Source organism: Nycticebus coucang, chromosome 2 (genome assembly GCF_027406575.1).
Source record: "Nycticebus coucang isolate mNycCou1 chromosome 2, mNycCou1.pri, whole genome shotgun sequence".
Classification (NCBI taxonomy): Eukaryota; Metazoa; Chordata; class Mammalia; order Primates; family Lorisidae; genus Nycticebus; species Nycticebus coucang.
The window spans coordinates 98,031,260-98,045,956 of NC_069781.1; the positions used below are offsets into that span (position 1 = coordinate 98,031,260).

General features: G+C 36.3%; 1 protein-coding gene and 1 non-coding gene across 4 annotated transcripts in view; both read left to right on the plus strand.

The window, feature by feature from the left end:
- Positions 1 to 14,697, plus strand: part of NAA35 (N-alpha-acetyltransferase 35, NatC auxiliary subunit) — a 105,584-nt gene that overhangs the window by 31,095 nt on the left and 59,792 nt on the right. For all 3 annotated transcript variants that reach the window (XM_053576890.1, XM_053576899.1, XM_053576908.1), the window contains exons 4-6: positions 2,522 to 2,636; positions 4,103 to 4,177; positions 7,084 to 7,251. In XM_053576890.1, the coding sequence (XP_053432865.1) occupies positions 2,522 to 2,636; positions 4,103 to 4,177; positions 7,084 to 7,251 (358 nt within the window). The remainder of the gene's footprint in view (positions 1 to 2,521; positions 2,637 to 4,102; positions 4,178 to 7,083; positions 7,252 to 14,697) is intronic.
- LOC128579969 (U6 spliceosomal RNA) lies at positions 12,412 to 12,518 on the plus strand. The gene has a single exon (XR_008378336.1). It is a non-coding gene; the product is annotated as a U6 spliceosomal RNA (small nuclear RNA).

The following is a 14,697-nucleotide window of genomic DNA, read 5'->3' on the forward strand; positions in this document are numbered from 1 at the left end:
CATGGATGAACATCCACAAAATGATTAATTATAAGTGGCAATATAGTATTCTTGTATCTTGAAGATTTTTTTACGTTAGTATGTAATAGCTCTACCATGTTCATTTTAACTGTTATATATTTTTATTATATTTATTATTTTATTTTGAGATAGAGTCTTTGGTAGCTCATGGCAACCTCAAACTCCTGGGCTCAAGCAATCCTCTTGCCTTAGCCTCCCTAGTAGCACAGGCGCCTGCCACAATGCCTGTCTCTTTTTAGAGAAAGAGTCTTGCTTTTGGTCAGGCTAGTCTTAAACTCCTGAACTCAAGTAATCCACCTGCCTTGTCCTCCCAGAGTGCTAGGATTACAAACATCAGCCACCAAGCCTGGCCTTGTATTTTTATAAATGTGCCATAAGTTACTATGTTGTATCTCTATTGATAGACATTTAGATTGCAACATTTCTTGATAACATGGGAAAATTAGATACTTTTATAATTTATTTACAAGCCTATACATGTACAAACAATTTATGGTATAGAAACTTAGAAATTGAGTGACTAGCTCAAAGGGTTTGAGTGTTTTATATTTTAATGGGTTCATCCAGATTTTCTTCAAAAAAGTCTATCAATTTGTACTCCTACTAACAGAAGGAGTATACTAGCTGTTTTAGCTATTTAACAGTATACTAGTTTTTTTTTTTTTTTTTTTAATTTTCCCTATGGAATGGCTAAAAAAAGCCATATCATCTTGTTTTATAACACCTGGTTACGTCTGAATTTGAGCAGCTTTCACCTTTTGGTGTATATTTTCTCTTTTGTGAATTATCTATTCCTGTCCTTTTTCTATTTTTCTTTGGAATTTTTATTGTATTTATATGTGTGAGTTTTATATTCTGGATATTGAGTATTTTTAACTGTAGTTTATTGTTGTATAGAAATTTAAAAGTTGGGGCTGGGCGCGGTGGCTCATGCCTGTAATCCAAGCACTTTGGAAGGCCTAGGTAGGTGGATTGCCTGAGCTCACAGGTTCAAGGCCAGCCTGATCCAGAGCATGACCTTGTCTCTAAAAATAGCCAGACATTGTGGTGGTCCCAACTGCTTGGGAGGCTGAAGCAAGAGAATCTTTTGAGCCCAAGAGTTAGAGGTTGCTGTGAGGTGTGATGCCACGTACTCTACCAAGGGAGACAAAGTGAGACTCTGTCTCCAAAAAAAAAAAAATGAAATTTAAATTTAAAAGGTGGAGATACCGACTTTTTCTTTATAGCTGTGTAAGTTATGCAAGAGTAGTCTTATGTTTACTTGTTTTAGCTTAGAACATAAATCTGCCTGGGAGTTATTTTTGCATATTGTGTGAATCAATCAAAAATTTATCTTTTTCCGGGTGGTTAGTCCCTTGTCTCTACAGTATTTACTGACTAATCCAATGGTTTTCCACTGATTTGAAATTCTACCTTTGTCTTACATAGTTTCCACAGACATGTGAACTGTTTATATTCTTTTCCGTTTAAACTATCTATTCTAGAATGCTTCTAATTATTACAGCTTTATGATTTAAATATTTGGTGAATCCCTATTGTTTTTATTGACAAAATTCTCTTCCATTCTTTAGTATTATCTCTTTTGGCTTGGCAGGTTCTTTGAAAAATATTACTTGGATTTTGATCAGGATTATATCAAATTTATAGATGAGAGTTGTCTTTAATAATATTGTCCTATTACGAGTATCAGAATATCTTAAACTTAACCACTAGGCAGTTAAAGGGATTGCAGGAAAAGAGAGTTTGTCTCCTTAAAGCTCTTTTTGATGTCTTACTGCTGGGCTTTTTATGAGAGAAAAGATTTAGTGTATTTAGGTAGATGTCTTTATTTTCTGGGTAGTCTAATGGCCTAGACTAAGGAAAATAATAAAGTCAGTAGCTTAATGCTTTGACTTTCCTTTAGGCTTTCCTTTTCTTCTCCCATTTCTTGACCCATGTCTTAGTTAATGATATACTTACTAGTCAGTCCACAGTACTTCACAGCTCATCATAATTTTATGATGAATTATCCACAAGTACCAGATTATCAGGATAGAGACTGCTTTTCATTATTTGATTGCCAAAACTCTGGGTTTGTAGACTGTAATATACTACATTATTATACTACAAAGATATAAAGAAAATGAAAAAAAGCAAAAGTTACATTTAATAATGTTTCTGAATGTTAGAGAAAATTATTTAAGGAATGCAAAGTGAAATCTAGTATAGATCAATTGATATATTTTTTTCAGAAGTTTCTAACGTGCACCTTTTTGAAGGAAAGCATAAAAAACATCTTTTATTTCTTATAGTGCATGTAAAATATTTGAGTGGCAAGTACATGAAAGGATATTTATGTTAAAGGATGATTAATTGAAATAGGTGTGTTAAGTTGGGAAAACCAAATACATAGAATACTGTAGTTACTAAAAATATTATAATCATTTTTATAACATTATGGAAATCAGGGTAAGTTTACTGGTTCAAAAATAATTTTGGGAGCTGATTTTTTTATTTGCAGATTTGGTCTTTTTGAAGCCATGTCTGCTATTGAAATGATGGATCCCAAGATGGATGCTGGCATGATTGGAAACCAAGTTAATCGAAAAGTTCTCAATTTTGAACAAGCTATCAAGGTAGTCATCTTTGTATTTTTTGTGTTTTCTTTTACCTTTTGTTATTTTATATATTAAAATTATTAAATTGTGCTCAATAATGAAATCAAACAGTATATTAAAGTATATTTCCTTAAAATCATCTCAAGTGTACAAGCAAGAATTGGTTATAACTGAGTGGGAGCAGTGGTTCATACCTATAATCCTAGCTTCTGGCAGGCCAACTCAGGAGGAACCCCTGAGCTCAGAAGTTTGAAACCAGGTTGAGCAAAAGCAAGACCCCATCTCTACTAAAAGAAAAACTAGGTGGGTGGTGGGCACCTGTAGTCCCAGCTGCTCAGCAGGCTGAGGCAGGAGAATTGCTTGAGTTTGAGGCTGCTGAGTAAGGTAGGCTGATGCCATGGCACTCAAAAAAAAAAAGAGAGAAAATGTTATTACCTTTTGTTATACTATATCTCTATTTGTTGAAATCTAGAAATTATTTGAGGTCTTCATTAAAAACTTGTTCTAAATTTGTGCATTTATATATTTTAAAATTAATTTTTGAAAGCATTTAGCTATATTTGAGCTATAATAATTTATATTCAAATAGGAGGATAATTGGCATAGGGATTAATTTTGTGTATTAAGTAAAAGGCTTATGGTAGTGAACTTATGGTATACTGAATGAGTATTGATTTAGAAATTCATTTATAGTTGCCACAGAGCTTAATTTAACATATTATTTGATGAAGGATTTGCTAAGCAAATACAGTAGAACTTCCGTAGTAGACCACCTCCTTAAGTTGACCTAATTTTCATAAACTGGACATGCACCATGTGTACATATCAGTATAATAGGCCTAGTTGACCATCTCTGTAGGTTGACCAGTTGGTTATAGTCCCTTGGAGGGCCGGGGGGGTCAACTTACAGAAGTTCTGCGTAGGTAGTGCAAATAGAATTTGCAAGTAGTATAGTTAACCAACATAAGGGAAGTACTTTTTTTTTCAATTTTTCCTTTATAATTAGAGTTGAGTCATTAAATGATTCCTATTGATTAGCACTTAAAATGGATTTTAAAGTAGTTGTGCTTTTAAAGTAGTTGTTGGTTTGACTTTTCATTATAAAGATCTTTACTCTTTCTTTTTTTTTTTTTTGGTGGTTTTTTTTTTGGCTGGGGCTGGGTTTGAACCCACCACCTCCAGCATATGGGACCGGCGCCCTACTCCTTGAGCCACAGGCGCCACCCAATCTTTACTCTTTCAATTTAGAGAGGCTTTGATTTTTCTTGTTGAAGACCAATTTGTTAATTAAAAATATTAAAAAAGATAATATTGTTTTTAAGGATGCAGAGTTAATTTGGTATCTTAGTTTTATCAGGTAATGAGATAGTATTTTCTTAAAATAGTATTTTAAAATATTATCTGAAATAAAAAATGCTACTCTTCATTTTAAACATAAATTTTAAAGGATTTCTGCTTATATGTCATATTTCCTTCTTTTTTAGGATGGTACCATTAAAATTAAAGACCTCACCTTGCCTGAACTGATAGGCATAATGGATACGTGTTTTTGCTGTCTGGTAAGAATGAAAATAAGTCTAATGATTAATTTAAAAACTGCAACTTATCTAAATCTTGGAATTTTTTTAAAAGAGTATATACTAGTGTTAAATATGAACATGTAATGCTGAGTCTAGTGACATGTATATTCTTAATAAGATTAGCAGGCTAAGTAATTCCACAGAAAACAAGATTTCATCTTCTTATCTGTATAATCTTTGGTTCTCATTTTCTTTTTTTCAATGGAAAAATATTAAATTATTATCCAAAATACCCTTTTTTCCTCAAGTTACCTAAGAAATAAACCTGTAATTGGAAGCTTCCATAAATAAACAGAAAAAAAGAAAAAGGGAGGTTTGGAGTAGTTTTAGATTTTTTTTCCTAATCTACAGTAAATTGAAGTAAACTCATCATTTTCTGTGAAGAAAGTTTTTTAGTGACTTTTATATGCTGGATATATGTTTTCCCTAGACAGTTTAATGTGGAAAGATTCTCATTTATAATGCTTTTTCACCCTCTACTTTTTTATCTTTTTCTTTTTAAATTAACATTATATCATCACCCTTAGAAATATATTCAATTTATTCATTCAGCATTTATGTATTGATTACCAGTGTGTATAATTTTATTAGGTGTTTTACATGTATAATTTTCACTTAGGTTTTACATCACCTGCATTAGTTAACTGTACTATTTGCCTAAAGTTACACTGCTAGGAGGGGGCCTAAGCAGAATCCTAATCTTACTCCTCCAGAGCTGTCTCATCTTTTTCCTTTAAAGATGTCTTTATTACCTGTTAATAATTAAAAGTCCTAGCTTGGCACCCGTAGCACAGTGGTTATGGCACCAGCCACATACACCAAGGATGGCAGGTTCAAACTCCACCCGAGCAATGACAACAGCAACAAAAATAGCCAGGCATTGTGACAGGCACCTGTGGTCGCAGCTACTTGGGAGGCTGAGGCAAGAGAATCACTTCAGTCCGAGAGTTTGAGGTTGCTGTGAGCTGTGATGCCATAGCACTCTACCAAGAGCAACATAATGAGACTCTATCTCAAAATAAATAAAGTCCTAGTTGGATAGGGAAGGAAGTTGGAGGATTGCTGGGGACAGATGTGTAAAGAAGCGATTTTGACAGCATGTAAATGTGTTTATAGTGGTACCATAGGGATAGAGAGGAGTTAATTATGTCTGGGAGGATAAGAAAGGCTGTAAAAGGGAGGTAATATTGGTATGAAGTACTGAAAAACGTAGGCATATGACAGGAAGATTGAAAGTATTGCAGCAAAGAAGATGCATGACAGTGTGAAAGTATTCAGTTTGGGGAGTCAGGAACAGCTGTTTATAGCTGACCTCTGGCAGGGAGCCAAATGGGAGGAGTGGGAGAATAGAGGAGAAGCAGGGAAGGGTAAACAGAGGGAGGGTGTTGCCAAAATTGAGGAACTATTGTATGAGACTCTTGGGATTGTATCTAAGAGTTGGGCTTTAATAGGCAGTTGATTCTTAATCAGAAAAGTCTTTCTTCTGCATACTAGCTTTACCAGAAAACAGACCTTAATTGTATTTTTTTTTTTTTGCAGTTTTTGGCCAGGGCTGGGTTTGAACCCTCCACCTCCGGCATATGGGGCTGGCGCCCTACTCCTTTGAGCCACAGGTGCCGCCCCTTCATTGTATTTTTTATACAATTTTTATACCCTCTCATTTTGTAATACGGTATCACACGTCTTATTTCATTGCAGAAATCTTGGATGTCAGTATAAAACATACCTGTATAAACATGGGCAAATTAGTAATTAAGTAACACTGTTTCTTCACATGTAATAGGAGAAAAGTGCCACCTTTCTCAAACTTAGGAAAAAAACGAGATAAGACATAAAAATACTATAGTACCTAGTGTATAACTTGGGACATAGTAGTTACTCAGTTTTGACTGTTGTTGGTATTCCCATCCTTTGGTATCTGGGGTCAAGCAGAAGGTCAAGCAGAAAGTGAAATAGCCTTGAATGATTATCTTAGTGTTTTAGAAAGATCTCTCGGATTAGGGGGTGTTATAGGTAGGAGGCAGGAAAACTGTTGCAAAGTTTTTTGCAATAATTTGGGTGAGATGAAATGCTGGCAGACTGGGTGAGTGGTGGTGAGGCTAAAAAGATAAACAAGAGGCCAAGGACCTGGTTGGTTTTAAAAGTGTGGATTACCTATTTATGGATTTTTATTTACTACTTTGTGAAATTGATTGCTTTTGTACCATTGAGGAAGTACTCTTAACTTCATTAGTCTCTAAATATAAAGTGATTTATAGATGAGCAAGCTTTCTTTTTTTTCTTTTTTTTTTTTTGTGGTTTTTGGGCGGAGCTAGGTTTGAACCTGCCACCTCTGGTATATGGGACCGGCGCCCTACTCCTTGAGCCACATGCGCCGCCCAGCAAGCTTTCTACAGATACATTTATATTATATGATTTTTGAGAAACTTTAGTCAATTGAATTCTATCTTGTCATTTCTGACCTTCCCTGTATTTTATTTATTTATTTTTTTTGAGATGAGTCTCACTTTGGTAGAGTGCTATGGCATCATAGCTCACAGTAACCTCAGACTCTTAAGCTCAAGTGATTCTCTTGCCTCAGCCTCCTGGGTAGCTGGGACTATGGGCACCTGCCACAATGCCCAGATGTTTTTAGAGAGGGAGTCTCACTCTTGCTTAGGTTGGTTTTAAACCCATGAGCTCAGACAATCCACCTGCCTCAGCCTCCCAGAGTGCTAGGATTATAGGCATGAGCCACTGCGCCCAGCCCCCTGACCTTCCCTTTAATCATTCTTTAAATCTTGTGGTTAATCTTATATTTATTTGGGTATGTGACTGTAAGATGAGTTTTGACTTTGCAAACTTTCTTTATCACCTTAAATATGTACACTCCTATTTCTTTATAGATAACATGGTTAGAAGGCCATTCTTTGGCACAGACAGTATTTACGTGCCTTTACATTCATAATCCAGACTTTATAGAAGATCCTGCCATGAAAGCTTTTGCTTTGGGAATCTTGAAAATCTGTGACATTGCAAGGGAAAAAGTAAATAAAGCTGCTGTTTTTGAAGAGGTAAGATTTTGTGATCTATGTATTCCTGAAGTTCATTCACTGATATTTTTAAAAATGATTTTATTATACATTATTTTTGTCCACATGAATAGTTTTTAAACCAGTTTTTAAAAGTGATACTATTGCTATTCACAAATATATTGGTTAAAATAATCCAGTTCTCTCTGAGAAAGGGCTCTGATCATAGTATATTGCTTGTGATGATATCTTTCATTGAGTATCTGTTACATGCAGAGTACAGTTCTGGATATTGTGGGATTTCACAGAGAAAATAGGAGAGATAGCTCCTGCCATCAAGTCTCTATGAATTATAACACAGAAAGGCTATACTTTCAGTCTTTTGGATTAAGAGGGAGCTAAGGAAAACAAAGATATGAAGAATATTTTAGAATATAACATTTTTCTCCAGTTTCCATTATACTAAGTGAAGTATCTCTGCATCAGAAAAGTAAATGCCACATGTTCTCACTTGTAAGTGGGAGCTAAGCAGTGGCTGTGCAAGGATATACAGAGTGGAATAATGGACACTAGAGATGGAATGGGGGGAGAAGGAGATCAAGAATAAAAAATAACTTGGGTACAGTGTTACACTGCTTGGGTGATGGACACACTAAAAGCCCAGATTTCACTGTTACATTGTGTATATATAAAACATGCTACATGTTCATAAGTTATACACGTAACAGAATTCCTTAAATCTATTGAAAAAATAGGAGCGGCGCCTGTGGGTCAAAGGGGTAGGGCACCAGCCCCATATGCCGGAGGTGGAGGGTTCAAACCCAGCCCCGGCCAAAAACTGCAAAAAGAAAAAATAAACAAAAAAACAGTGAACAACAACAAAAGTAAAACATTTTCCTCCAATTTGTTTTAAGTACTTCGCTTGATTTATTATGAGTTCAGACATAGAAAATGTTTTTTTCCAGATTATATGATTTGATATCTAGAGAAACATAAAGACTCCACAAAAAGCTGTTGTATTAGAACTGATAAAATAAGTAAAATTACAGGATACAAAATCAACATGCAAAAATCAGCATTTTTTTTTTTTTTTTTTTTTTAAGACATTCTCATTCTGTTGCTCAGGCTAGTATGCCATGGCGTTAGCCTAGCTTACAGCAGCCTCAGACTCCTGGATACAAGCCATCCTGCCTCAGCCTCCTGAGTAGCTGGGACTATAGGGAGCCACCGTGATGGCTGGGTAATTTTTCTATTTTTAGTAGAGAGGCTGTCTCGCTCTTGCTCAGAGTGGTCTTGAACTCTTGAGCTCAGGTGGTCCTCCTGCCGCTGCTTCCCAAAGTGCTAGGATTACAGGTATGAGCCACCATACTCAGCTGAGATTTAAACTTTAATTCCTTTGTTATCATTTTATTTCTGGCAGTAATTATTAACGGATGCTAAAACTGCTGGATAGAAGTATGAGACATAGGATATGCATCTAGTCTCCAGTTATCTTCCTACAAGATACTTACTAATTATAATATAAAGGAAAAAATAACTTTATGGTGGGGAAACTTGGCAGACACCAACTTAGCCAAGTGGCCAGAATTACCAGTAATGGGACAAATTGACACAATAGTCTTTCTATAAAATGCTCTAAGATGGACACAATATCACTTGTGTGGTTTTTCTACCAAATAACTTGAATTTAGTTTTGAAGAGATACCAAGTGAGCCTATATTGAGGGATATACTACAAAATTACTTTGCCTTGTGCTGTTTCAAAATGTCTAATGTGAAAGATAAAAACAGAAGAACTCCAGATTAAAGGATATTAAAGAAACATAAATTTTTCTGATTTAATAGTTGTACTATGGTTATGTTAGAGGAGTTTTTAGGAAGTCACACTGAAGTATTTAGAGGCTTCTCTGGGGCATATTGGAAGAAGAATTGTCTTGGGCTATACATTAATTACAAAAAACATTAATGAAAGCTGATTAGCAAAAAGAAAAACAAGTCTGTGCATAATTTTCATGATACCTACCACCAGAGATAAACAAAAAAGTCCTCACATTATCCTCATGCAGGCTGAAGGTTGGACACTTGTGTAAGGTTTCCAATAAAAGTAGAGATTATAATGCATATGTGGTAAAAATGTTATAATTTGGGTGATATGGATAAAAGGATTATGGGATTGGTCTTTACTATTTTTGTAAATTTTTTTCAAAATGAACATTTAAGTACAGCCTCTGGGAAGTGAGACTACCTAGGTTTATATTTAGTCTCTCTCACTTCTTTGTAGTTTGGGAATTTGATTTTTTTATACCTTAGTCTTCTCCTCTGTAAAATATAGTTTATAATAGTACCCATCTCAGAGCACTATCTATCAGGAGGATAAGGAAGTTAATATAAGTAAGATGTTTAGGACTGTGCTTGGCATATAGCAAACAGTGATGTTAGCTATTAGTATTCTGTTTTATATACAATAAATTACAAGCCACTTAATGGACATTTAAATTGTTTCAAGTCTTAATCTGAAATATCTGTGTACATGTTTTACCCTTACTTGTACCTGTAATATGCTACCCAGTATCTGGTCTGCAGTGGGTACTCAACATTTTAGTTAAGTGAATTAAATCGTTTTAGGAGCCCCTGAAATCTTTAGTCAAAGTCTATGAAATGAATTTTTAAAGTAATAAGTTCAGCCAGTATATCTTAATATGTAAGTTTTAAAGGAATTAAGAAAGTTTTACTTTATTAGAATATTACATTGTTAGTATACAGTCAAGATTCTTATTCTGATGGAGTCACATTCTCTTTTTATACTGGTAGTGTGGATTATTCTGTTTCACTTATGATTGTAAATATTTTACTAATCTAATTTCCTTGCTGTGCTGCATTATTTTGAGTGCATTTTATAGAACACTAAATGTCTCTGAAATTCCTGCACTTAATATCTTGACAGTGTTGCAGAGATGCTGTAAAATACAATAAAGAATATGGGCTTTAGCTAATAAGATGTCTTATTACTTCTCTTTGATAAATGTCAGTGATTGTATTTTATCACTGTATTGCTAGTATCTAGTGCATACCAGCCACCATAGGGTGCTCAGAAAATATTTTAGAAATGAAGGGATAAATGGACAAATATTCTTCCATACTAATCTAGTCACCTCCAAAATCTTGATTTCATGCATTCTACCCTTTGATTGCTATCCTTACTTTCTGATTTATTTACTCTAATTCTCTTAATCCCACTATCCTTCAGTTTCACAGAGACCTTTCCCCTCACTTTATTACTTTCCTTTATTCTCTTTGTGTCCTTGTTTTTATAGTCCAGTGCTGAAATCACTCAAACACCCTTATCTTCCTTGCCTCACTCATCGTTTGTGTCACTTATCTGGCAAAGCCCAGACTATCTACCTATTCAGTAGAAGCTGCAGTAGAAGCTGCTAGAGAAAACTCACATGTGTGTGTATACTCTCATTTTAATTTTATGACTGCAAATCTCAGATGAGTGATCACCATGGAGACAATCCCATCCTACATTCTTGTAGTGAATTTGTTTCTCTGGTCTCTAAAATGACTCTTTTCACGTATTTTCTGTCTAACAACTATAGTGTCAAACTTTCTTACCTTCAGCTTAGTTTCTACCTTATTGAAATATTACTTGCAGTCAGATGTTATTAGAAATATGTCATCTTGGGCGGCACCTGTAGCTCAGTGAGTAGGGCGCCGGCCCCATATGCCGAGGGTGGCGGGTTCAAACCCAGCCCCGGCCAAACTGCAACAAAAAAATAGCCAGGTGTTGTGGCGGGCCTCTGTAGTCCCAGCTGCTTGGGAGGCTGAGGCAAGAGAATCGTGTAAGCCCAAGAGTTAGAGGTTGCTGTGAGCCGTGTGACGTCATGGCACTCTACCCGAGGGCGATACAATGAGACTCTGTCTCTACAAAAAAAAAAAAAAAATACCACAGTTCCCTTAATCCCATGGCTTCATGTCCCATTTCTCTGCTACCCTCCACAAAAAACTTCTTCAATGAGCTGTTAGTATTTGTTTATTTTACTTTCTTTTTCAGTCTCTCCTTATCCACTCCAAGTGATCATTCTTTACCACCACTACAGAGAAATAGGTCTTTACTCATCTTATTAAATCTAGTGTTCTCACCCCTCTTTCTTTAACCTTGAGCCTTATTAGACCCGTTGTCCACTCTTTGAAATACTTTTTTCTCCATCTTCTTGATACTACAGTCTTTTAGATTTCTTTCTACTGCACTGGTCCAGGTCCTGTGCTTGCCACCCTCCTGTGCTTTTTCTTCCCTACACCCTTTCCCTAGGTCAGTTCCCCCCCTCCCCCCACAGTTTTTGGCTGGGGCTGGGTTTGAACCCACCACCTTTGGCATATGGGGCTGATGCCCTACTCCTTGAGCCACAGGCGCTGCCCTTCCCTAGGTCAGTTTTCTTTAGTTCTGGGGCTTTTAATACCACCTGTATGCTAATGAAGTACAAATTTGCATTTCTAGTCTTGATTCCTTTTATGGCTTCCAAACTCAAGTTCTTTATTGAAATCTTCACTTGGATGACCAAAGAAATAGCAAACTTAATGTAACCCAAATTATACTCCATTTCTGCTTTTAAACCTTTTTCTCCCAAAGTCTCAGGAAATGGTGCCTTCATTTATCAGTTGCTCAAACCAAAAACCTAAAAAGGATGCCTGATTGTATACCTCATACCCACATTTAATTCATCAGCATATCATGTCAAGCTTTACCTTTAAGATACCCTGATTTCAACAACTTCTTACTATCCCATCAGTTAAAATCCTAATTCAAATCATTGTCAGCTCCCGCTTGAATTGTTAAATACTGTTCAATATCTGGTCTTTTCTTGTTTTACTCTGACATTTGTTTGACATCCACAGATCGTCAAGAGTGATGTTTTAATGGTAGCAGTCTATTTACGTGACTGCTCTCAGTCCTCCAGTGACTTAGATTAAATTTTTGTTACTGATGCTTGTGTGTGTTATCAGAACCTCTGATAGTCTCCTAGCCCTTCTTGGTAAATTAACATTTCATAGGTAGGGTACATAAGTATTTTTGCTTTGTTTTTTGTCTATACACTGTTGGCCAAGTTTTTTTAAAAATTAGAAAATTTTACACTAAGGAAAACCTAGGTTTTTATTCTTAAAAATTGGTCTTGTATTTTTCTTCTTAAAAATACACACTGGTGTGCTCGCTTCGGCAGCACATATACTAAAATTGGAACGATACAGAGAAGATTAGCATGGCCCCTGCGCAAGGATGACACGCAAATTCGTGAAGCGTTCCATATTTAAAAAAAAAAAAAAAATACACACTGGTCTTGTATTCATTCATGACTGCGAGAAAGCAAGTAGAGGCTGTCTTTCGGATGAAACAGAAGTTCTCCAATTTGTCATTCTTTTCCACTCCCCAGTGTATCTTGTAATGAGTGAGATGTTCTAAGCAGGGTAACCTGCCTTTTGCATTTATGACCCCTGCCCTGGAGTGGGTCAATCAATCATTCAATAAACATTTATTGAACACTAAGAACTGTGTGCTGCACACTATTCTAAGCTGTGGAGAAAAATCCAACAAAATAAGGCCCTAATCTCATCAGTTATATATTCCTGGGACAGATAATGTATATACATGTCTCGTGTCAGGTGGTGATAAGTTCCATGAAGAAAAGTAAAGCCAGACAAGAGATATAAAAGAGCGGAGGGTGCTGTCTTAGAGCGCACAAAGAAAACTTCAGTGTGAGGTATTGACGTTAGAACAGAAGCTGGGATATAAGTAAGTTGGAGTCTTATAAATATTTTGAGGAGGGGTGGCGCCTGTGGCTCAAGGAGTAGGGCGCCTGTCCCATATGCCGGAGGTGGCGGGTTCAAACCCAGCCCCGGCCAAAAATCACAAAAAAGAAAAAAAAGGCGGCGCCTGTGGCTCAGTCGGTAAGGCGCTGGCCCCATATACCGAGGGTGGCGGGTTCAAACCCGGCCTCGGCTGAACTGCAACCAAAAAACAGCCAGGCATTGTGGCAGGTGCCTGTAGTCCCAGCTACGCGGGAGGCTGAGGCAAGAGAATCGCTGAAGCCCAGGAGTTGGAGGTTGCTGTGAGCTGTGTGATGCCACGGCACTCTACCGAGGGCTATAAAGTGAGACTTTGTCTCTACGAAAAAAAAATAATAATATTTTGAGGAAAATCATTTTGGGGTAGGGATCAGCGAGTTCAAAGTCTTGAGAAGAGAATGTGCCATGTTTGAACCATAGCAAGAAAGCCTGTCTGATGCAGTGTAGTGAACATGGAGAGAAAAGTGATAGGAAGTGAGGTTGGAGGGGGGAGACCAGGGCTGCATGATACAGGCCATAGATATAGGCCATAGCAGCCATGGTGGACTTTGGGATATTATTGTGATGTAGAAACTGTTGAGGGGTTTCAAGTTGGAAAGTGACATGATCTGACATCTTAAAACAATCCATCTGGTGGTGAATAAATTACAGCAGGGACAGGTGTGGTAGGTAGGGGACTTGTCTGGAATTTGTTAGGTAGCAAGTGATGGTGGCAGTTTAAACCAGAGATAGCTTGAAAGGACAAGAAGTAGTTAAAATGGAATTTGAAGATAGAGCCTACAGGGTTTTCTGATGGATTTGTTATGGGGTGTGAGAAAGCAAGAGGAGTTGGGGCCTCGGCTTTCAATGTGAGCAACTATAGATAGATGGTAGTGATAGGGTAACACTAGAAAGCAGAATCAAGAGTTCCTTTTTGGAGGTATAAAACTTGATAATCATATTTGATGTCCAAGTAGAGAAGAGCATAAACTTCTCCTGAAGGATGACAAACTTACAGCTCTGTGATAATAATTTGAGAACTTTTAAAGGCCCAATCATGTGAATCTTATACTGACCCCGAGTTCTTTGAAACGAAGGACATTTTTTTCTTTACATGCATGTGATAGTCAACAGTTTTTGTTAAGAATCCAGAAGTTTTACTATAGTTTTGGCTACTTCTGTAACTATTATTCCATTATGTTAGGCTTCTGTTTATTTTTATGGGCATGACAATATGGTATTGTCCATTAATGGAGTTTAGGACTTCTTAATTGAATCGCCCAGATGATATTAAACTTACTTTCTTCACAGTGAGTCCAGCAAACTACTTAATTTGTTAATGACTCAGCAGTTAAATTATTTAAAAAATGATTTGGGGGATGGGAGTCCATGGGTGAATATTTATTTTTTTCTTATAATAGGCTATGATAGAACATGGTTTTATGTCACTTGAGTAATTCTATTTGAAAAGGCTTAACCTTTGTAGCCTAACTGTATGTAAGCAGGTTTTTAATAATATCTAAAGTAAGTCTTATCTAAATTTTGCAACCTTACCATTAAATTATTATAGTTACATATACACTGCTCATCTTTGGATGTGAGAATACTTTGTAAGTGGAAATTATTTTCTGATATCTTCATGAGCATTAACCTTATTTTGTAAATGAAC